The following is a 25,580-nucleotide window of genomic DNA, read 5'->3' as shown; positions in this document are numbered from 1 at the left end:
CAAATATTCAGCAGGCGCCAAGGGTCGGGATCGAACCCACGGCCTCCTTGCACACCAGGCGAGATAGTTAACATCTCCTAGCCACAGCGGCGTCTCGAACACGTCGGATGTCGTGCCCGGAACGACGCGCGGCGCGGCTCAAAACGACGCGTCGAGCGGCCCATTCCTGCCGCTACCTGCCGGGGGCCGCGTCCCAACGACAACCTGCCCCCCCGGCTCTTCCCCAGAATGTGCGTCGCCAGACAAAGCCCCTCGGCAGCCTTGCAGCCGAGTGGCGAGTGACACGTGTGTAACGGCAGCACTTCGTAAGACAGTCAGCCCACACCGCTTTGTTTTTCAGGTGTGTAACCCACGGTAGACGCGCGTGCGCGTGTGCACACACTGTAAGATTGGGGGCAAAGGTGCCGTCGCAACACAGACCCAGTCACGCTGACCTGCTAAGCAAACACCCCGGCACTGATCAAAGATTTTCTTTTTGTAAACTTTGCGAACACGTTTGTCTGCCTTTTTTTCTTCTTCCGATTGTGCTATCAGCGTCAAGGGACGGTGAGCACAATCGGATATCCGTCAGAGCGGTCCAACACCTTCACACGTTAGAACATGACATTGAGAAGGAACGATCGCAGCGCTACAACCTCCGCCGAGGTCCCTGTAAACGCCCGCCCGCCCGCACAGTACGGGGGCGGCACTTTCACAGTCGCCCTGCCACCACCAGCAGCATTGGTCGCACGGCAGTCAAAACTGACATTTGAATATCTCGGGAGAAGGGATTAAGTGAAATTAAGTGCCGAACCAAGAATTCTATGTTACGAGTTTTTTCTTTTTGCACACTCATTGGTGACTCTCACTGGGATGACGCCATCAACCCGCTACACTTGGGAGAGTCTGCCATAACCGCAGGCGGCTGTCGGGATTCCAACCCAGCATTCCAGCGATTCCAGCTCAGTTCTCTGACCCCTGAGCCACACCCCGTGACCTCTTGGAAACATGAATTTTGCTGAAGTCAAAATTTGTATTCTGCAGCAAAGGAAACGTGGCACCTGCCACTTTCAAACGCTGCACGTGCGCAAGAAAATCCCCGTCGCAGCTCGAGAGGCCTGCGTTTGGCCACGGCACAACGTTGGCACGGCACAAAGATTGCGTGGCACAACGTTGGCGCGGCACGACAATGGCGCGGCACGACAATGGAGCGGCATAACAATGCAGCGGCATGACAATTGCACAACAATGGAGCGGCACGACAATGGAGCGGCACGACAATGGCACAACAATGAAGCGGCATGACAATGGCACAACAATTGAGTGGCACGCCAATGGAGCGGCATGACAATGGCACAACAATGGAGTGGCATGATAATAGCACAACAATGGAGTGGCACGACAATGGAGTGGCATGACAATGGCACAACAATGGAGTGGCACGACAATGGAGCGGCATGACAATGGCACAACAATGGAGTGGCATGACAATGGCACAACGATGGCACGAGGATGGGGCATGACAACCGAGCTCAGGGGGACCAGGGCTCACCTGCTCCATGCGTCCGAGGCGAGTCTTGTTGTGGATTTCAGAGGTGAGGAGGTTGAAGCCCTGCCTCGCCGACAGGATCCTGAGCAGCTGCACCACGGTTCGACTCCCGCACTTCCCCACGCGGTTATACACGAGCTGGCTCGGGAACGGCAATACCTGGGCACGCACACACGCACGTGTAGGCATCGACGGGCACAGTTAAGGTCGACGCAATTCGATTTTTCAGGATACGATAGAAATGGTTACAACTTTGACGACCGTCGCACCAGATTATTATTCCACCGCAGAGTCTTGTTCTTGTGGCTTGCTGTGACGTTCGGTGAAAATAAAGACGATTTAGATGTTGCCCTATCGCAATTCACTCGGCGCAAGCCTGCCACGAGGCATCTACTCGTCGCAGCTTTACAATCTGCAAGCCTCGTGGGCTGTCGGTTACACAGTAGAGCTAATGAAGCAATCGAATGAAATCGGTGGAAAATTATGACGTTACAGAACTACTTACGCAGTCGATTATTTCAGGAAACTACGCGAAACAGTGGTTTCATAATAATCGGTGGCAATGTTACATTTCAAGCCGTACGCATTGAACTTCTTTCGCACCGTGCGTAGCTAACCGCGCTAATCGGAGGTGCGTACGCCGAGATGATGTCAGCGCTTTTGCAGAAGACACTCGCGCGTTTTGGCAATCGCTTCATACGACTCGGCCCGTTTTGCCCAGGGCCAAGTCCCCTTATAGCAACGCAACTTTACGCGAAAACATTTAATTAAAAATTGGTTCTTATTTAACAAATTTATTATTAGTTCCACCACCACCACCACTACTGACAGACGGATAGAGACAGACGGACAGGCAGACAGAGCTAATCCGTCAACTCTTTCAACCACATTAAAAAGAGGGACAGCATTGGCAGACAGTGCGAGACATTTAAATTGAGTATCATTCCACTCTCTACCGCGTTCAGCAATTCAGAGCATGCGTGACCTTTGGGGGGTGGTGCGATCGGCTGTTTTAATGCGGCAAAAAAAAAATGCAATGGCAGGGGGAAAATATTGCACGTAAAGTAAATAAACTGCGACTGCAGCCCCCTCCCCAGCCAGCCCCCCCCCCCCAACGGCCGCTGCCCCCCTACAAACGATACTAATACTGCGTGTTTTTTCGTACGTCGAAATTGCTTTCCTTGTTAATATTAAGTCAGCAATTTTCCCAGCCACTGAAACCATCTCGTTTATTTTTTTTTGCCACAAGAACATCTTACGCCAGGGCTCACCGGTTTAATATCGCGCCGATTACAACAATCAAACGTGACACCGAATCGTTACCCGTGCGGGAATATCTCGCGCAAACAAAAAGCACAGCGCGCGCACGCGCCGCCAAACACATTGAGGACGCCCGCAAACAGAACGGTGACATCTCGGAGGGGGAAGGGAGGGGGAGAGATTCGTGCCTTTGGCGAGCACCTCCTGAAGCCTGCACGGCGTACGTAGCAATACTGTGGGCCGGCAAACACAATGCCTGGCCGCCTTTGTCTCTCCAGCTGCGGATGTTTACACACTGCGCCGGGTGTTATTTCATTATTGTCCGAAGCAGGACAGGCTCAGATAAATCGTCACCGGCGTCGGTGGCAACGATTGGGGAATTGAACTCGGGTTCGTAGTCCCCCCGTGTAGCCTGTAACAGACTGTTGGGGCAAGTGCTGTTAGCGAGCAGCTATGAAGGCCGGCACGGCACACGAGGGGGTGGGTGGCCAGCACAACGCCCGGCCGCCTTTGTCTCCCCAGCGGCGATGTTTACACACCGCACCAGCTACTCGTTTGAGGTTCAGATAACCGTCACTGGTGCTAGCCGCGAGCGGGAATCGAACTCGGGGCGGCGGGTCCGTGGCCCCCCTTTAACACAAATGCGCGCGCACACGCACACACACACACGCGCACACACACACACACGCGCACACACATGTGCACACACACACACACGTGCGCGCACACACATGTGCACACACACGTTCGCACGCGCACACACACGTGCGCACGCGCGCACACACACACACGCACACACCCGCTAGGACCATGCGAGGATGAGAATAATACCAGAACGAGATCAAATGTGACAGTTTAAATTCCTAAGCCCCAGGTGTGAGCGATGTGGTTATTGTGAGGACGCTGATAGAGGGGGGGGGGGGGACCCTTCAATTGCCCGTGCAGGAATTACCTGCCGATGGAATGTTACGATCGCGTGGGGTTCACTCTCCACATACATAATGTTCCGACCCGCCCCGACTGGACATCTGTAAGAAAGAGCTTTATAGCTCATCGGATTCCTCCAGTATCAATAAATGTTCTGATTCTGTTGCTGACATGGATTCCAGAGACAGACATTGCAGCAGTGGACATTGGTAACCATACTCATTCTGCTGCCGTCAGTCAGTCACAAAAGTATCACAATGCACTTCTTCTCGGCAATAATGATGGTCTTTGTATGTACTGTATGTAGAACTTCTTTCGCGCAGGACGTAGCCAACCGTGCTAATCGGAGGCGTAATGCACAGACGACCGCGTGCTTCCGACGCATTTTTTTGTCTCTCGTTTGAGACTCACGCTTCACTTTCCGTTCGCTGTGATATCATTACGAATGCGAGCGCTGCTTCTACATCACGTTCAGAACACAAAAAACAATGGTTGTGTTACGTATAATAATGAATGTGTTCTATATCATTCATCACATACAATCACACACACACGTCACTTCATATGTCCTTGCTTACTGATCTGCGCTACAAACCCCGGGCGACCCCGTATTCAATTCATGCTCACGACCAATTGAATCAACTCGACCTTAAACACATCCCTGCGGAGGGAGCTGGTAGGAACGTTGGGTTGCTCGGTCAATGGCCAGGGTCAACGGCGGCGTGGTGTATTCCGCAAATATGCCCGACTGTGAGGGCGGGCACAAGCCGGCGTGAGTAGGTTAAACGTTGAGTTTTATAAGGGCACCACGGGGTGACCAGCCCCTCCCCACCCAGCTCCTCCCCACCCAGCCCCTCCCCACCCAGCCCCTCCCTCCCCACCCAGCCCCTCCCTGCACAACGGACGGACGGACACAATAATCCCCTGTGGGCTGGTTTAACCAGGAGGTTCCTACCTCGTGCGGTGTGTAAAACATTAGCACTGGGGATACAAAGGATGCCGGGCGTGGTGCTGGCCACCGACCCCCACGTGTGCTGCGTCGGCCTTCATAGGTGCTCGCTCACAGCACTTGCCCCCAACAGTCTGTTAAAGGCTACACGGGGGTGGGGGGGGAGATCTTTGTCTTTGATTTGCTTACTGTTACTCATACATTAACATATGAAAGCACCTGAATGGATTTTATTTATTCATAAATGTACATTTAACGCTAATATGCGCTTGCAGGTGAGAGGTGGCATGGCGGTTGGTGGACCGTGTGATGAATCCCGATGACCCGAGTTTAATTTGCGAACACCGGCCACGAATAACAGGCCCTGGGTCTCTTCCACCCCGATGCCCTGCCTTATTAAATGCCATGATTACATTTGCATAAAACTCATATACACAGCAACACACATACACACACGGGCTTCGCGTAGTCCCGTCTCCATAAAAATAGCACAACGACCAAATGCAACCACCGTCAAACACTGGGCTTTTCTGCTTCCTGCCTATGGAATTCCACTGCCATCCCTATCTTTCCCAAAGCTCTTGTAACGGTCGTTCGCATCTCAATGGGACGCAATAACGCTGTGTGTCTGCTGCACCTTCCAGGGTGCCGTCTGTCGCTGGCCTCTTGGAGAGTTTTTGTTGTTGGGCCTGTGCTCGGCAACCGCGACTACACCCGAGGACAAAAAGTCGAAACGTCGTTGGTGGGGGGGCAGCCAAACCTGTTGCAAAGTCATCGGTAATGAAGTTCCCAAGCGTGCCTGCGGTGACATTTCCTGTTGGCGCACCACCACGCGATCCCGGCGCACGTTTTGTGTACTGGCGCTCTTCTCACGATCGCCTCGCCAACGGCCTCGCCACGTGGCCTCTGCGCCACTCCGGCACTGGAGGTGCCACCCGGCCGCCTACCCCCCCCCTCCACCTTGAGCTCCACGTGGCAACGTGCGAGGAATGGCGGGTGGGGTGGGGGGGGGGCGTAGGAACTTCGCGAAGGAAGGCCGCAAAGTTGGGCCTCGAGGTGAATTGTGACGTGACTAACAGCCACGTGCGAAGATGACGTTTCGGAAAAGTGTCCCAGACAGTATGAGAATCGTCGGGAATATTTAAAGTAATTTTTTTTTTATTTTAATTCTCATTCCTCCTCTTAATTGTAGATTCGTTATTTCAATTGCGAGCTAATAAATAAATGTTAATTGTTTGTTGTTAGAGCGATGAATCAAGAAGCCTCGGAGTCTGCACTCTCTGGGTGAAAAGCAGTGGTGGGACTAGGTCGGAGGTAGGCAAAGCAAAATAACAAGGAGAGACATTTTTTTTGCGAATTCGGTCAAATAAATCGACATTTCAAGAGCCATCGCGATGCACGTGGTGACTACGAGACTGCGGTGGTCCTTGATGAATAACGCGTCTTCTTGGTTCTTTCGGTAAAGTCACGTCGAGAAGGCAGAGACCTGTTCTCCACCTGAGGACGGCTGCTTGCGTTGTGGCCGAAACGTCGTGAGAATTATTTGATTATGTTTTATTTTTATTATTTTATTATTTTCCTTCTACGTGACTTTACCGAAAGAACCAAGAAGATGAATCCCTGCAGTCACGAAAGCTTTAAATCGAAGAATAACGCGTCATGAAGCGGTCCTTCCCGAGCCGCACACGGCTCCAGAGTGCCAGGTTTTCCGACCTCCTGGACTACGTCATTGCCACAAGCAATGAAACTGAATAATAGCTGGGGGACACACAACTGAAAAAAGCACAACAAAATGTTCATATTCGTATATATATACTTGTAGCAAATTATTAACCGTGCTTCAGTAACAAAATTACGGAATGGCGAGATTAACTTGAAACAGAATGGAGCGCTTTTGTTGAACGCATTTTGACAACAAGAAGCGACAAAACCGTTTCTGCCTGAAGAGGAAAGTCGCTCAGAAACGTAGACACTCACAAACAACACTCACACACAACACAAACAACGCTCACAAACAACACTCACACACAACACAAACAACACTCACACACAACACTAAAACGTCCACGAATGGCACGGATGAATAGAAAGGGGAAAAAAAATTAAGATCCCCCATATAGCCTTAACAGACTGTTGGGGCAAGTGCTGTTAGCGAGCACCTATGAAGGTCGGCACGGCACACGAGGGGGTGGGTGGCCAGCACCGCCTTTGTCTCCTATAGTGGCGATGTTCACACAGTGCACCAGGTACCCATTTGATGCTGAGTCGACTTAGGGGAGGCCCACGACCGGTTCAGATAATCATCACAGGTGTTGGCTGTGAGCGGGAATCGAACCCGGGTCGCCAGGTTCATAGCGCAGCGTAGCGCTAACCGCGACACAGAAAGGGGCACGCACACGCACGCGCACCCATCCAGGGAACAAACACAGACAGGTGACAGCACACATTGAACGTCGAAACCAGCAAGGGGGCCCTGCTGGGCAGGAGACATCGCTAGAAGGGATGATGGCCGATGGACAGAGGCTGGTGACGGAACGTCAGCCACAGGAGGCGGGAACATGTCCCAGAGGGTTACCACTGCGGAGATGGGGGCAATGGGGGTCAGCTCATTTGCGGGAATTAGACGGGTTATGGCATCGCATGACTGCAAGTAACGGTGTGGCGAGACACTCGTGCAACAGTGGCGTGACAACGGCTGACGACGACGATGATGACGATGATGATATACTGGTGTCCTCCTGTAGGCTAGGCCAGGTGGCTCAACGTTGCAGCGAGCGGCTTGCAATCAGTAGGGTGCCAGCTCAAATCCTGGTTGGTGGTTCGCTCAGCCCGCTCACCAATCCCTTTGAGGCCAATAAACACGAGTATCATTTTATGGGGTGGTAGTTTTATGGATAGACTCATCCCCGCCATAGGAATGTGGAATCTCCACAACTGGCTCCGTGCTGTGAGCAGGAGATGAGCACCAATGCCCCAATGCTAATTTGAGCAGCAAATCACCTTGGCTTTGACCAACAGATTGCCTGCACACACTGTTGCACGGAAACAAGATCCACATTTGCAGAGTTCGAACGTTTACCTGTAAATGGCTCGAATAAACAATTAAAAAGATTTTTTCCTTGACCGGATAAGCCCCACTGAGCTATTTAGCTCTTTTTCAGAAGCGACCTGTCCACAGATGACAGCTTAGAGAAAGTGGCTCATCACGTGGGAATTCATCGCGGCCAAATACTCTGAACGCGTATTTCTAAATGTGGAGGGAAAAACGGGAGGACCTGGAGAAAAGAAATCCACGCGGCCACAGATAGAACATCCAAACTTCAAATATACAAGAGTCAGGGTCGGGATCGAACCTGAAACCTCTGGCGCCCAATTGAGATTATACCAATACCCGCGTGACGTCACCACAGTGCCTGTGCCAGGCCAGGTGCACTTTGAGGCAACGTGAAGTGTCGAAGGCTCGCTGACAGGAGGTCGTTATCCACACACACACGCATAGCAGCAATCATCGCCCCGGCTGGCAGAATCATGCCCCAGGTCACTCTCACGAATGAGACCCACCCTGGTTTCTTGAGCTCTCTCTCCTGGTTATATAAACTAAACTAAAATAGTTATTCTAGATACTAACTAGAAGATGCACGCTCTCCCCACACACGCACGTATTACATTACACAAATCCCGACTGCATTGTATAATACAAGTTTTGCTTAAATACATCATTGTATTTCATGCCAATACGTAATATATAATATATAATGAATCATAAATACGTGCTATATATAATAAATCATTTTCACTACGTGTGCGTTTTTTTTCCTCGCTTCAAATGTACACATTCCAGCGTACAAATTGGAAAATAATGTAGCGCTAATTATTCATGCATGTGGGTTTTCTGGCACAGAACTCCTGTTCCGTTGTTAACCCTGTCTGGGGGTTCACTTACACGAGTACTCTTCACCGGGGATGAGTTTCAGATTTAAACATTTTGGTTATTCTTTGTTTTTTAACTCCACGGACAAGCGAGAGATGATTACCGCACGTGTACCGCGGTCACCGCAGGAAAGAAACGAATGAGAATAATTGGAGAGAGGGCAAGAGTTGGATTTCTTGGACATGTAATGAGAAAACAAGAGACTGAATGTGAGTGCGGTTTGGCTGGGGAAGTTCTATAGCAACCACAAGAAGATGAGTGAGGAAGACGTAGACTTAAGTTGCACGTGCAATTTGAACAATTGGATGCAACTGTGGGAATATCTATATCCGTTGCAGATAATTTGAGTAAACATCATGGACAAGGCTTGGGGATTTTGATGCACTTAGGTAATTTTAACTTGTGTACTTCATTTATCTTTTGATTTAAATCTTTCGTGACTGCAGGGATTCATATTATTGGTTCTTTCGGTAAAGTCAAGTAGAAGGGAAATAATAAAATAATATAAATATAAAACAATACAAATTCTCACGACGTTTCGACTGCAACACAAGCAATCATCATCAGCTGTGAAATCCACAGCAAGAAAATTTGAAAAGATATTTTTTAATATTTCTATTATTTTATTATTTCCCTTCTACGTGACTTTACTGAAAGAACCAAGAATACTTCATTTAAGTTGTATTTATTTAGGGGGCACCACGGTGTCGTGATGTTATCGACCCTGACGCCTGCTGTACATTTGGGGGTTTGCGTGCGTCTCCCCCGCGGTCGCGTGGATTTTTTTTTCCTCCGGGTCCTCCGGTTTTTCCCTCCAGATTTAGAAACATTTGACTGCGATAAATTTACACGCGACAAGCCACTTTGCTGAGCTATTATTTGTGGCTATGTCGCTTCTGAAAAAGAAGCTAATAGCTCAGTGGGCTTTGCCCGGTGAAATAAAATAACAGTTTATTTTTTAGTGATCTGCTTACCTTTCCTATACTTTGCACTCCTATCGTTTTTCGGATTGTTTGTTGTTGTAACTTTCTGACCCGTCCCCTACTGGACATCTGTGAAAAAGAGCTTCATAGCTCATCAGATTCTTCCAGTACGAATATATATTCTGATTCTATTTGGAAGGAAGTCCACGATCGCATACGTACTTGAGAAAGGACACGGCCCATAGCGACAGAGGGAGGATATTTAAGAAAAATTCAGGTCTCTTTTCCGTTTTGGGATAATTTGCGTCACGTAGTAACGTATCGCGTCTTTCGTGGTGACAAAAGTGATGTCGCCCATTGACGCCAGTTTTTTGGGTGGGAAAACGCACGGCCGTTGCATAAGGAGGGCCGCCGTTCGTCGTGACGTTCTGCTTTTCAGATCGATCCGTAACAAACTAAACAATTCGGCTCATGCAAAATTTCGAAACTCGAGACCAGAATTTCAGATTTACCCGCATTAATCCCTAAATCGGGGACGCGTTCCCAACCGTTTAATTCTTCCCATAGCAGCGAGGACCACGACAATGCTGGCGATGACATCGCGCAAAAGCAAAACGGACTCCTCAACCAAGTCCGGTCGGCCGGTCGTCAAAGACAAAAATGAAGTTGTCACCGGCTAATCACGTTAAACCAAGGCTGGCATTGTTAATCGAGCTAATGTACCCGCACAAGTTAAGCGCCACAAATGTTTAAATTCGACGAAGAATACCCGCCGCAGCCGACGTCAGCAAAACCTTTCAGCGATTCCTCGGGGACACCCACGTACGCGTGCGAGCGCTCATACAGAGATGCCGCTTTACGATCGGCGTTAATTCCAGAATTCTTTCCAAAGATGCTAAATTCCTCTTGATATGCAAATTCCTTTGTCAAGGCGCTCTTCCCCCTCCAACCCAGCTTAAATATACGCTGCCAAGCCTGGTGGTGTTCATTCAGACGCTGTCTTTCCGACTGACCTGTTCTTCACCTGAGGACGGCTGCTTGCATTGTGGCCGAAACGTCGTGAGAATTATTTTATTATGTAAAAAAAAATGCATTTTATTATTTCCCTTCTACGTGACTTTACCGAAAAAACCAAGAAGATCTTTCCAAAGAGTTTTTTTTTTATGGGGTGGGGCGATAAAAATCGTTACTTAATAATTACACAATATACTGTATATATATACACACACACAATAAAAAACAACTATGACTTGCGGGCAAAATTCCACCCCCTACAGTTTCCAAGCCCAGACTTGTTGGATGAGATTTACAGACGCGCGCGGCGGTACTCGTGAACTGGATGTGTACGCGCGCGCACGCACGCACCATCGTTCATTCAGCGGTGGCAGCTCCTTCTCACGGTGACGTCTCTCTGTGGCTTTTCTCAACCGGCGTGCGCCTCCAGGGGCCTTCGGCACAAATTCGCGACGCGCACGCCGACAAGCCGGCTGAGACACTCCATTAACACAAGTCGTGGCTCTCTTCGCGTGCATCTGGAGGCACGCAGAGATTACCAAGCAAAGTCTCCCTATTGTGTAAAGAAGAAAAAAAAAACCACGGGGGAGGAAAAAAAAATGGTGCGCGTCGCGTGGATTCCGTATCGCTTCCCAAATACGCGCGCGTCCTCTCCGTGTATTAGAATGTAGCGAAGCTCACAGCGTTACGTTTCGGGCCGTACGTCACGAGATGATGGGACGGGGGAGGCGAGGGTACAGCCCGAGTGCGTGGCATCGTCGTTTTGGCCGAAGAAGTTCTCGAGTTTTTGTCTCGTCAGCGGCGCTGGATTTGTACCGCCGAGTTTTGGACGCAAAGCTTTCATCAATTCGGCCTGTTTTCTCACCCGGGCGAGTCCCTAAGAGCAATGCAACGTTACGCACAAATTTCACCCGCATTGAACCATCTTTCCCACCCCACTGCCCCCACCTCTGCTACAGACGCACATAGCTAATGCATTCATGCCTTCAAGCCTTGAGTTGGAAAGCGTTAAAAGGTCCGACAAATATGGTCATCGCGTTTGTGTTATTTTACGTCCGGCTCCATTTGGTTACATTATTGGCCCATAAATAATAACCCGCTCCCGATCGTTACCCCGACGCGGTAGGGCAGTGGAGCTCAGATGCCTCCGCGGGTAACCTCTGAGGGTGTATCACTCCGGGGTTTGGTACACGTGATCTGCTCTTCATAATCTACTTTGTATTCTGGGTTCTTGAATAATAATGTAGGCTGCAGGGATGTATTTACCCCCGCCCTCACAAATGGTAGCGTCCCACTTACCCTTCATCAGCGCCTGCTACCTGTGTGCAAGCCACAAGCAAGGCCCCGTTCAACTGAACACGTGTTGGTAATTAAATACAGAATGTACCATTGCCCTATTTGGTGACAGGGGGTGGTGGTGGGGGTGGTGGTGGGGGTGGTGGTGGGGGTGGGGGTGGTGGTGGTGGTGGGGGTGGTGGTGGGGGTGGTGGTGGTGGTGGTGGGATGGTGGTGGGGGTGGTGGTGGGAGTTGTGTTGGGGGTGGTGGTGGTGGTGGTGGGGGTGGTGGGGGTGGTGGTGGTGGTGGTGGTGGGGGTGGGATGGTGGTGGGGGTGGTGGTGGGAGTTGTGTTGGGGGTGGTGGTGGTGGGGGTGGTGGTGGGGGTGGTGGTGGGAGTTGTGTTGGGGGTGGTGGGGGTGGTAGTGGGGGTGGTGGTGGTGGGGGTGGTGGTGATGGTGGTGGGGGTGGTGGTGGGGGTGGTGGGGGTGGTAGTGGGGGTGGTGGTGGTGGGGGTGGTGGTGATGGTGGTGGGGGTGGTGGTGGGAGTGGTGGGGGTGGTGGTGGGGGTGGTGGTGGGGGTGGTGGTGGGGGTGGTGGTGGGGGTGGTGGTGGTGGTGGTGGTGGTGGGGGTGGGATGGTGGTGGGGGTGGTGGTGGGGGTGGTGGTGGTGGGGGTGGTGGGGGTGGTGGTGGGGGTGGTGGGGGGTGGTGGTGGTGGTGGGGGTGGGATGGTGGTGGGGGTGGTGGTGGGGGTGGTGGTGGGGGTGGTGGTGGGGGTGGTGGTGGTGGGGGTGGGGGTGGTGGGGGTGGTGGTGGGGGTGGTGGGGGTGGTGGTGGTGGTGGTGGTGGTGGGGGTGGGATGGTGGTGGGGGTGGTGGTGGGAGTTGTGTTGGGGGTGGTGGTGGGGAGGGCCATGGAATTGGCTGACCATTCCCATCCCTCAATTCAGTGCCTGGAAGCCACAACTGTTAACGGTTATCTCGCAGACTCATTTTCATGTTGGATAAAGATTGCAAACCGGCGTGTTTATTGTTTTTGCTATTTCCTGATGCCCTCCGTCGTTAAACACAGGCGTGCATACGTAACCAGCTTCAGTCGGCACGGGCACCACTACTCTAATTCCACGTGCGCCTCTTTGGTGCCATGGATCATTAAAGGCGTTTGCACAAGAAGGTATTCAAAGCAGGCAATAATTGCGTGGAAACATCCGCGATGCGCTATCGGCGTCATGCGACGAGACGGAATTGTCCACTCGGATCTCTAACAGAGCAGCGCAAACCCCTGAGTGAGAGACCAACCCACGGAAGTAGATTTCACAGAACTACCTCTGAGATTCCTTCAAGTGACCTCGAGTGCACACAGCAGAGGGCAGTACTTTCCCATCCGCTCGGCATACAAGTGTAATGTTCGTTGCATGACAAACTAATACAGTATTTTATTTTCAGAGCTGGAATTTGGCAAAAAAAAAAGTTGTGCGCAGTGATTGGTGACTGGGCTGAGACCGTGAACTGACTATCATTGAGAACACAGTTTTAATCTTAGGCCACTGCCTGGATTCGAACCGAGGAGCTCGGCGCTCTGACCTCCCGAGCCATCCGTTCCACCCTTCGTCTCACACCAGAACTTCAGCAATGCTCAGCGGTAACGTTGCAAAACCCGTTATTCCAACTGCGGCCCCGTGAAATTCCTTGGCTAGCATAATGACGCTTAAATTGCCTAACGCTTAACAATTCCTTCCCCCCCCCAACATCTTACTTCCAAACTACAAAAGTAAATCACGGGACTGTGGAAAATACGAGTGGACGACAATGGTCTGTGTCTGCGCTGCATCAGAGCCAAGCGTATTGCTTTTCTTCTCAAAAGTTTGAAGGCGGCAAAAGCTCTCCAGAGTGTTTTCGGTTCTCCTGCGTGCCGGAGGCTTCTTCAGGAGGCGAATAGAGTCGAACGCTTTACGGAAGGGGCTCGTCTTCGCTCTCCCTAAACGTGGAGCAGAAACCGTGGGGGGGGGGGGAGAACGTGGTCTAACAATGAGCGGCTACCAACCCACGCAGCAACAACCGGTAAAACCCGGCGCGGTAGGAATGAAAGTCAAAGTCGGGAAGTAAAACAGGTAAACCAGCAGGGAATGTTGATCCCTGTGAAACCTCCTGGCTACGGTCTGCACGTGCGGGAGATGTCAGGGTTTGGGAACTTACATCTCAAATCACCACGAGGCTACAGGAGTTGAACCAGTGACCCCCTCCCCCCGCGGCAACAGCGCAAAAAAATCTATCAATGCCAAACGCGCCGACCGCGAAGCCGCATCGCCGCCCGGTCCTTGCAAAATTGGACGCAAGGAATGAGCAAAAGCGGGGTTAAAAAAAAAATATTCTCCTTTAAAGAAAAAATATATTTGTCTTTTATATTAAAGGCAGAAGATGTCCAGGTGGAATGGTGAGCACAACTGGACTTGCAACCCAGAGGTCTCCGAGGGTTTGATTCGATCTCCCGGAGCGGCGGTTCAAACGACGGGGGCACGTTTCTTGAACCTCCTCCCCAGCCTTTGTAGACCGAAGCGGCGTAAATGGGCTTCACCACAGTTGGTAAAAAAATATTTTAATTAAAATTAAAATTAATAAAAGTTAAATAAAAAATCACGACGTTTCGGAGGCAACACAAGCTTCCGTCTTCAGGTGGAACCGTCACAGCACGATTGCTGTATCAAGTAAGGAGAAATTCCAAGAGACCCGACCTTGTATATATACTGGTTGAGGGGGGAGGAGCCAGGGTAGGCCCCTGGATAGGAGTTATTTATTATGATAAGGTTGGTGCGGCTGAGGCTGCTGCTAGGACTTTCATTATTTTACTTTTATTAATTTAAATTTTATTTTTTACCTACGTGACTTTACCGAAACAACCTAAGAGTATGAATCCTTGCAGTCACGAAAGCTTCAGATCTAGAATTCACCACAGTTAGTCTCGCGCGTCGCGTTGGCGGTACCAAGCGAGGGGACCATTGTGACACACGCGTCCCGGCGCTTTACAAAAACACACTGGCCGGCGTGGCGAAATACGGCCAAATTTGCTCGGCTGGATAGCGAGTGGCCGCGACCGCTCGCCGCGTCTCAAAACACCGCGCGAGTAAACCATCGTGACGCACGAAGCCTCCAGTTTTGACAAAAAGCACTGACCGGCGCGGTGAAGTATGGTCAAACAACCCCCGTGATCAACACGGCATGAGAAGTGGGTGGGTGGGGGGGGTGTTGGTTTTCATTCAGAAAAGACAGCACCAATTAAGGATCACCGCACGGCAGGCACGCCAGCGATCCGCGATAATGAGCTCCGCGGACAACATTAAGCCCTCCCAATGACCTCCGCGGCAAAGGAGGCTGGGAGCAGCCTCGACACCCCACAGCAAAGGTCAGGGGTCGGCAACCTCCGGCTCCTTAAAAGGACCCGCCGCTTCGTGTCGTTTATTAAGGGACCCCACCACAGTCCCGTATTCAGCGCGTGGCATTGCGGTTCTTGAAATATTGAGTTGGTTTTTTCATTTGTTGCTACCAAATTCGAAAGAAAAATATCTTCTTGTTTATTTTTGTTGCACGACCCCAGGGGGGGGGGGGGTCTAGGCGGTGACAGCAACCAAAATAAAACATATCTCGGCTACATTTCTTGAAATGCAGACATTTATAGCATTAGCCTGGAGGGTTGCTACTGCTTCCCCCCCCCCCCCCGAGTGATACTGTGCTGTGCTGTATTTCAAAAGCCAGGCACCACGGCGGTGGGCAGGAGGGCATTTGGGAGTGAGGTTGTTGAGGGTGGTTGCCACCTCTGGAGTTACAAAAAAAAATGACTGGGAGTAAATTTAAATAACGCAAAAATGTGTGCTCGCAAACAGCGGGAAGGTACACGGAAAATCGCGTTCAGCCGGTTACCCTGCTAGTTTTCAAGAGAGATCCATCAGGGCAATCAGCACCGAACAGCAACAACAACAACAATCAATGCGATCCGTACGGGAAGAGAGGTACAGGCAAAAATCATGCGCAGGCAAAAAAAAAATTAACGTGAACAAAATAAAAGCCTTGTCCAAGCCAGTAGCCCAAGCGCTGATAACTGTGGCAGAGCGAGCTGGTGGTGGTCTGGACAACGTGTGAGAGGGCACTTTACATGCAGAGCGGCTATGGCAAAACAGGCGTGCAAGGTACGATAATTTAAAGGTCGTCATTCGGGGGCAGCCGTGCCTTCTCGCCGTTTGTGAGTGAGCAGCGCGCCTTTTGTGCCTTGCTAAATCTCTTCGTTTCCAGCTTGCACGCAGCTTCCTGCTCGGCTGGGGGGTTGGTGTCGTCGTGTCGTGCAGAAGGCGCTGGATTTGAACACCGCGGGATAGAGGGAGACTACCTCGCAATACCCAAAGGAGGGGGGGTGGAGGGGGAGAGGAGGGGGAGTGAGGGTGGAGGGGAGGGAACTACACATGGCAACGCATCGTCTGGAGTGGCAAATTATTACACAACTGACAACAACAAAAAACCCACACGGGTGGGTCCCTTAAGAATCTCGGGAAGATGTATGGATTCTTCCAGTACGGTTGCACGAGGACGATCCCGGGAAAACCAGGACAAGTGGCCGGTTCACTTGGATGAGTAATAACGAAGCGGGAAGGGGGCTCTCGCTCGGGATTGAAATCCGCTCGATGTGCGGCGTACAACGCCCAACACCAAGGCTCTTGCTCAGAGTTCATCCGACCGCGGTGGAGCTGTCGTCCCTTCCGCAGAGAAGCGACACCGTCACCGCACCCCACAGACGCTGGCGAGCACGCGTTAGGACTCCTACAAATGCTGTCCCCCCACCCCGCCCCCACTGGACATTGATGACAAGATCGCAAAGTCATTTTTTTTTTAAGAAACATCACGACTGCTGAGCAAAGGCCCAAAATGACAAGCGGCGAGCAACAGACGGCACTCCTGAATGTGAAATAATATGTTTGATTGATGTGTTGCTTGAATAGAGCGGAATTGCGGGAGAGTAGAGCAGACAGAGGAGTGTTTTATCCCGACTTTGCGGTTGCATACAACAGCGCAAAATGTTGTGGTCATCGGATATCGCTCTTGTGCGCTCGTGTGCGTATTCGCGACGCGTGGGTTATGAATGACATATTCCAATCATAGCAGTGTGTGCGTGTGTAATAAGGGCAGGGCATAGTGGCCGTGCGGTGGTGGTAATCCGCAGTGTGTGGAAGGTTCAACACCATAACGGATGAGAGACAAGACAGCGAGTCCTGTCGACCGAGTCCTCAACACGGGTGGAGGATCGAAGAGGTGACCAACCACCGGGTGAGTGAGCGAGCGGCCGGAGTGAACGCCGGATCACCAATCAACCCGACCGCCGCTTTACATCGAATTCAATCAGCTGCAGTGATTGAGGGCCCCCGGGTTTTCCACTGCAGACGTGATTCACGCAGGTATTCCAAACTTTACGACGACGAAAATGACAAAAATAACTCGTTTACACATTCTCAGAAATACCACCGCCACCCGCTTCAAATCGCACGGTCGATGCCCGAGCTTGTACAGCAGCAATCTGGGCTCCAGAGACGGGACGAACGCATTCCTTAAGGGGGGTGGAGTTTTTTTTCTTCAACTTGCGACAATTGATCAAAATACGCTCGCATACCATTGCCTATGTTCCCAAACAATCTTTTCTGTAAACATTCCTAAATTTGTCAGAACCCTTGTGGTGGGTTAGCTTCGCAGAGGCTCGCTACACGGAGACTCGCTCGCCTGCTCGCACGTGAGCGAGCGAGCGAGCGTTTTAAACATCACAGCGATGCGGCGCTTAACACTAACCAGACGCGCACAGACGTACGATTTCATTTATTCAAGCGGCCAGGAGCCTGCGATGTGACAAGGCGCATTAAAACAACCTAACTCCTCGGCAAAATTCTGGCCTCGGAAAACCCCGTTAACTCGACGGAATGAACTTCGGCACATTTGGAACCGAACCAAGTTTTTTTTTTACGCGTGTTTCAAACTACGAAGCAAATTGACGCACGGCAATTTACGGGCGAGAGTTCTCGTTTTTTTAATGAACGCACTTTTGCGGTGCATTCCGTAAGCGCGGACTAGCGAGCAATTATTGTCAGTTATAATTTACGTGCATAAATTTCACGTCATTAGATGCTTCCGCGGTGTAACGGTCAGTACACTGGACTTCCAATCCTGGGGGTCACCGGTACGGTTCAATCTCCCGTTGTGGCAGCTGAAACAACGGGGCCCATTTCTTAAACCCACTCCCCAATGGTTTCACCAAAAGTTAGTCAATCAGCAGGTCGCGTGCGGTGAATATAAAGTGAGCCTCCTCCCCCCACCTTTTCCAAGACGCGTGGTCAGCGTGGAAGAGTAGGCCAACATTCCCTTTTAGAGGGGCTTTCGTGAGTGGAGGCCCGCCAGCAGTAGCACGAGCAGGCCATTGCAGGACAACACCTTAACTCTTGCCCTTTTAATCCTTTTCAGAGATGCAATGTTTCTCCAATGACTCGGGGCGTGATTGACCACACGGTTTGCTCAACTAAAACGTCTCTCTGTGCCATTAGTTGAGCTCACGTGCCTGCCTATATCATAAGCCAAGGGCCTCGTGGCCCTGAAACTGAGTTTCAAGGCACCAAGTAGCTATATATTCCGCCCACCCTTAGGCTTGAACAAAGTAAAGCCTTTTTAATCCTACCACTTCCAGAAATATCTGTTGCAGGCGAGCAAAAAAGTTTGTTTAAAACAAAAAATTCCAGACCGCTGCTCAAATTACTGACACTTTAGCACTGATAAGTTGTGTCTAGTTTGAGAGGCAAATAGTGAGTGGCGAGCGATTCGTCGACTGAACGGTGTTCTTGAGCTCACGTTACGTGTATTGCATTGCGCTTGTAATGGATGATAATTTACACATTGAGAGAAAGTGATGGGGTTGGTGGGTGGGGTGGCAGTGGCCGGGTCACTGGACTATGGACCCACGTGGACGCATCGTCAAGTGGAGCTGCTGTACCCTCCACCACCCAGCGCAGCCTCACGAATCAAGGTGTCACATGGGCAAGTGTTCTGAGACAAAAACAACGAAAAACTATTCATCATAATGTTGATTGTGATAGCCTACATACGAAACTATGAACCTTGGCAACTCAAAGTTCAATTCCTGGGCAAGGCTAACATCAGCGGCGAGTGATATTGGAACTGATCCTGGATGCCTGCGTAGTCAAGTATGTATGTAGAACTTCTTTCGCACCGTACGTAGTTATCTGTGTTAATCGGAGGTGCGGGGGACAGCAAACTAAACATAAGAAAGAGTTCTAAAGAAATGAGTTTTCAACCGAGATTTAAATTAGAGGAGCGAGCGAGGGAAAAACAACAAACTAAACGCACAGACCTGGAGACGAAGATACAGACTCGGAGACACGGCCACAAACGCACTCACACGGTTGGACAAATTCTCGTCACGAACTTTTTGCAGTGCCACTTGATTTCCGCATTCTCGATACGGGTAAGCAAGGGGATTATGGATTCTCTCTCGGCTACAAAGCATCCCCACCGATCCGCTCGCGGCCATAATGGCATGTGGAGGATTAATCCAGGAGGGGATTGGCAATTATTTTAAAAAATGTATCATTATTATTTCTACATTATAAGCTAAAGTTACATCAGGGCAAATAAAATTAGCAAAATCGTACAAACGGGACAGAAGAGAGAACAGCGATAGAAACAGGAGAACGAGGAATAGAACAGATATTTTAGAAGCTTTACAAAGGCAAAGCTCCCCCGTATAGCCTTTAACACACTGTTGTGGCAAGTGCTGTTAGCGAGCACCTCTGATGGCCGGAACGGCACACGAGGGGGTGGGTGGCCAGCACCACGCCAGGCCGTCTCCCCAATTCTGACGTTTAAACACTGTATCCGGTACTCATTTGAGGCCAAGCCGACCTCGGAGAGGCCCAGGACCGGTTCAAACATTCGTCGCTGTCGTGAGCGGGAATCGAACTTGGCTCGCCGGTTTTGTAGCGCGGTGCTCTAACCGCTGCGCCACCGCTCTCCCCATGAAGCGAAGCGTTCAACTCGCCGACCAACGTCAGTCTCCAAGGCATTCAAAGAGAGAGAGAGAGAGAGAAAAAAAGCACGAAACCCAATTAAAACGTCTACGCACGCCTTGACAACGGCCCCGGCTCGCTTGCATAGCTTCAGGTGAAAGCCGCGATTCTCACGGCCCAGAGAGCATTGACGGCGCGATCAAATGAGCCTCCCTACATCGCCACGGGCGCAAGCGTCTCTTACCAAGCTGCCATTTCAGCAGCCCCCCTCGGCGATCGGTGAATACGACTGGACATCTGTGACAAAGAGAGCTTCATAGTTCTAAAGTCACGTAGAAAGTTTTTCTTTCTACGTGACTTCTACGTGACTTTACAGAAAGAACCAAAGAGTAATTCCAGCAGTCACGAAAGCTCCAAATTAAGTTAGAGCTTCATAGCTTATCGGATTCCTCCAGTACTGGTTCTGACTTAGGGGACCCTGCCCGCCCACAGTCGATTTTTCTCTCCTTCTGTTTTGTTTCGTCGTTTTTCACCAATTCTATCCTCGATTGTGCCATCTGTGTCGTCACACCACGGGGAGAAAATCCACTCGGGTCTCTCATTGTCCCAGTGAACGGCCCCACGGAAGCGGATATTGCAGAGCTACCACTGAGATCCCCTTCCATGTTGACCTCTGGTCCACACTGTAGAGGGCACCATTTTCCCACCCGCTCTGCACGTGAGAGCAATGCTGGTCGCATGACAGTAGAAAAAAAGAGATATTTTCATTCGTCGCAGCAGGAATTTAGCCTAAATTAAGTGCAGAACCAAATTTAATGCGGTGTTTTTTTTTGCATGTCTGTGTGTGCCCGGGCAACCGCTTGGATTCGAATCCAGGATCTCAATGGTGACAGCTCGCCTTTCCTGGACCCAGGATCTCATTGGTGACAGCTTGGCTCTCCTGACCTCCGAGCCAACTGGGGCAACCTTTTCCCACAATGCCACGGCTAAAAAGTCGAGCGCAGCCCTATCGGCTCAAAACGCGCCACACACAACTCGTGGCACAAATTCGCATTGTCTCATCAACGTCAAAGATTCCCGTTCTTAAGCGGGCAACACGTCGTCCTCTTATCTATTGCCGGTCCTGTACCAGTGGTGGAAATTCCACGCTATGTCTGTTGAACTTCTTTCACATTGTAGATAAATAGGAGTCTTACGATCCATGCCCTTGACGATGATAACGATGGGCCTAACGTAGGAAGCATTTCCGACTGTGCACGCATCGCCAAGTCGCAGTGGCCACACAGCTGAACGTTATCTGATCGCCCCAAGTAAAAACGAAATCGAACCGTGGGTGGCTGCACAGAGGCTCCTACAGAGGTGAGGCCACAGAGACGTTGATGCCACAGAAAATGTTGAGGCCACAAAGACGTTGAGGCCACAGAGGCGCCCATGTTGCGAGCTCACAGTCATGAGGGCAGTGCGGCCGGCAGAGTGAAACCAGGCACCGATACCAGGGACGGCCATGACCTCTGGCTTCATTACAACATTTCTGGGCTATTTCCGCTCTGGAGATGTTGCACTTGCATCTGGCTCACGCTGAGACACGCTGAGATACGCTGAGACACGCTGAGACACGCTAAGACACGCTGGCCTGCCATTGTGTTTGTGTGTCTTTATTATTAACCTCCATCGCAATTTGTTTTTACAACTAGGCTTGTTTCTTTTTCTGTCAAGATAATCATTATTATCACCACCACCATTATTTTCATCATAAGCCCACAATGTATTGTTTGTGGAGGTCTTTGTTGAAGAGTCTTAACTATATTTTTTATATACATATAAATATATTTAATCATCAATGTTTCTTCAAATCTCTGGAGGGGCTCCCCAGAGCTCTATCCAGTGTAGGGCCTTCCCAACAGCAGCGGCGTGCATAAGAAATTGCAGGGCTGCACTTTTGCCACCGTTTGCCGAACCTGGCAACCTGACTTTGATACATGGCCGTGGCTGACATCGGTGGTGAGTATCTGAACCGTTCCTGGGTGCCCCCCCCCACCTCCACCACGTCCTCACCCCCGTCCCAACCCGCGGTAGCCAGCGTGGTGAAGTATGGTCAAAACAACCCCAAGACCGATCAGAAATTGGGGAGGGCTTCCAAATGGGCTGGAAAATCATTATTTAAAAACAGAGATACACTCGAGTAGCGTCAAATAATCTTTAAAATGAGACAATGATTGAAAAATGTGTGACGGCATCGCCGACACACACACAAAGGGCGAGGGAAAAACGAAGCTGCTGTTGGTGCAACCACTCCGGTTCGGTTCAAGCCGTGTCGGCCGATTGCCTTCGCGAACCCAGCGGGGGGGGGGGGGGTGTTGTATTTACCCGAAAACTTGTTTGCGAACAGAAAAAAACAGTCATCACGGGGTTTCCCCTTTCAAGGCATCGGACGGCTTCTGATGTCCTGCGCAGACTCCAGCGACGACGGAGCGAGGCGAAAAGAAAACAATAAACCCCCTCCACTGTACTCTAGCAAAGTATTCGGGTTTTTTCGTAGGGGGGCGGGGGGTCTAATTTTTCTCTCCCTACTGCCAGCTATTTTTCAAAAAAACATTTACACCTCAGTTGGTAAAATAAATAAAATATATTTTTATTTTGCCCCGGGGGGGGGAGAAGGGGGGAGACGGGGGGAGTGGGGGTCGGCCCACACCTACAGAAAAAAATTTCCACGAAGTTTTGTCAACCACAGCAGTGATGAAATCCTTCTCCGCTCGCTTTCTATCTCCCTGGGGCTTCTAAATCCTCGGTGCTTCCCTCACCGTGCTCCAGCTGCCCCCGTTGGGACTGGCGAGGGCTGCACAAGAAAAAACTGGGATGCGTCACGGGAAGAAGATGTCACAGTGCCGGACGAGAGCGATGATGGCACAGCGGTGCAACGGGGCAGCGCGCCGGACTTGCAATCCAGAGGACACCGTTTCCATTCCATGTCCTAATAATAATTTGGTATCACCACAGCTACGACGGGGTCAAGTGTGGGCATTCCCACCTATTCCAAGACGTCGGGCCAGCGTGGAAGAGGAGGCCCAAATACCCTCCAGAGGGGTTCTCTAGAATGCCTTCTTCGCCGACACGTTTCGGCCGGTTGTGGAGCAAGCGAGCAATTGCAGGGCCGAAACCTTAACCGTTTGTGAGGAGAGGAGGGGAGGAACTGCACGCACGGAGCCGACGGGCAAAAAGCCGGACCTTTTAAGCGTTGCGGGAAGACCGACAAGACTTCATTGACGAAACGTCACCAATCATATACTTTTCATTTAAAAGTATATGATTGGTGACGGTTATGGCAACTTTTAATTTTAAAGCCACGCTGCTCTCGACGGACGCATCGAGTTTTTTTAATTTGTTATCGTCGTTAATTGTGCTCTTGCCGCCACTGTCAACTTGGCAGCAATCGCCCAACAACTCCTTCACGCGCCGCAGGCCACGCGGCCAACTCCCACGCGGCACGGTGCCGCCGCCGCTCGACGCGTCTCGGCCTACCGCTAACAAAAGATCCCACCGGGCTCGATACCCGGGGAGCCAAAACTTAGTTTCTCGTTCGCCACTTCCAATCCAGCTTGAGCAGCAGCAGCAGGCGGGACGGGTTCGGTGTTCACGTGAAATCCCCTTACCCCGTGCCCAGCCACCCGCCATGCCGTAATTACTGGGACACAATTAAGGGAGCCGCTTTGTGTTCCGACGGGGCAGTCTGGTCGACCCCCCCCCCCAACGCCGCTTTGAAAAACACGAGAGAACGGGAGAGAGAGCAAAAAAAATTAAATCACGTGGAAAAAACCGACGTCACTCTGTACAAGCGTGCGTTACCAAAAAACTCGCGCTCGCACGACGAGCGTGCGCTGGCCTGGTGCGTGCATTACGGGAGAGAGCCAAAAGAAGAAGTGCAACCAACGCCCCGCGCATATCTTTACTGTGGAAGCTTCCGCGGTCACGCTGCACGGCTCTCCGATGCGTCCTGGGGTCGTGCCGCAACCACGTGCCGTTGGGCGCGATGTCCGCCGTTTCGCTTCCCCGTAGAAGCTCCGTGAACGGTTCCTAAAGAGGCGAAACGTCGGACGTCGTGCCGAACGACGCGCGGGACGACAGCGTCCCCGAACAACCACAGCGTGCGGTGCCCCCCAACAACCACAGCCTGCGGCGCACCCCAACAGACTGGTCAAGTATATCCTTACAATCCACTCGCACAGCATGCGGTGGGCCTTCATCCAGCAGTGGATTTAAGCACCAAAAAAACTCGAGTACTAATGTAATGGACAGAGCACGGCTCTCCCTCAGGGCAGCAGTGGACAGAGCACGACTCTCCCTCAGGGCAGCAGCGGAGCGAGCATGGCTCTCCCTCAGGCCAGCAGTGGAGAGCACGGGGGTCCCTCAGGGCAGCAGTGGACGGAGCACAGCTCTGCCTCACTCTCACTCACCCGTCTCCTCTGAGCTGCATGCGATTGTGTGTGAGTGTGTATGAGTGAGCTGTGTGAGTGAGTGAGCTGTGTGAGTGAGTGAGTCGTGTGTGAGTGGATCGACCGTCAGCTTTCCGTGGCTGCGTCTCTGGCACTGTGGCAGTCATGTTGTTGCTTCTCGGGCCTCCGAGGTGCGGGCTGCACCACAAACGAAGTGGGCAGCTCGCGGTCACGTGACGCACTTCAACCAATCCGGGGGCGTTAATCACAGTCACAGAATGACAGAGGGACAGATCTGGGCTATTATATTGTTACATTGTTAACGCTCAATGGAACGCCAAAATGTTTTACATTGTTCACCCTACATTTATGCATCCAAATCACATTCTTACACCATGAACCATATGATTTTGCATTGTAGGTTCGATATTTGGCACACATTTGTGGTAAATTGTTATTAATTTAAGCGTTAAACAAAACCATCCCAAACAAACCACGAACACCAATGTTAGGTTGTACCAAACTAAAATGAAATGCAAGCAAGCCACTGAAATTTGTTTTTAATTAGAAACGTCGGACATCGTGCCGAACAGCACATGGCTACGACCCTGGAAGAAAGAAAACACCGTCCGGTGCAAAAGTGAAAAACCGCACACAGTTCACGTGAGCACCGAACCCGCCCCGCGCAGTTCACGTGAACACCGAGTCCGTCCCACGCCTCTCAACCCCTAATAACTGCAGCCGTTTGATAACGATCATCGCCGTGCTTGTGGTCGTACTCAGGTGGCCTCACAGAGTAATGGAAACCAATTATAGACTCGCTCTTGAGCACTTTTATTTATTTAGTTTACCACAAACTGAAGAATTTGTCCACTTGAAGTTTTACTACCTCGAGAGTGATACGACATTCTTTACTTGACTTTTTAAGACTTTTCTAAATTACTCCGCTTAAACGCTTGCAAACTGGAATCGTGGATTTTTTTTTTGCTTTCTATCGCGATACCCAGGACATCACTGCTCAGGAATGCACCTTGAGACATTCATCAACGTGCTCCGGAGGTGGCTTCGTAATCACATATGTTCTTTTCATCTTCGTGCTTTAAAAAAAAAATTTGCTCGGGACAATCACCACGGGTGTAGGGGGCGAGGAGAATGGCGACTTGCAATAATTTCACGAAAATATATAGCGAGCGAACGCTCGATCAATGCACGACGCACGTGTGTATGTTGAACTTCTTTCGCATTGTACGTAGCCGACCGTGCTAATTCGGAGGCGCTTTGACGGGGTTCAGTCTTT

General features: G+C 50.9%; 1 protein-coding gene across 1 annotated transcript in view; it reads right to left on the bottom strand.

The window, feature by feature from the left end:
• The window catches only part of UST (uronyl 2-sulfotransferase), a 134,328-nt gene that overhangs the window by 63,462 nt on the left and 45,286 nt on the right, over window positions 1-25,580 (bottom strand). The window contains exon 3 of the mRNA XM_078878219.1: window positions 1,532-1,687. Within this exon, the coding sequence (XP_078734345.1) occupies window positions 1,532-1,687 (156 nt within the window). The remainder of the gene's footprint in view (window positions 1-1,531; window positions 1,688-25,580) is intronic.

The sequence above is a fragment of the Lampetra fluviatilis genome, chromosome 50 (assembly GCF_964198595.1).
Source record: "Lampetra fluviatilis chromosome 50, kcLamFluv1.1, whole genome shotgun sequence".
Classification (NCBI taxonomy): Eukaryota; Metazoa; Chordata; class Hyperoartia; order Petromyzontiformes; family Petromyzontidae; genus Lampetra; species Lampetra fluviatilis.
This window is presented reverse-complemented; position numbering and strand designations above follow the sequence as displayed.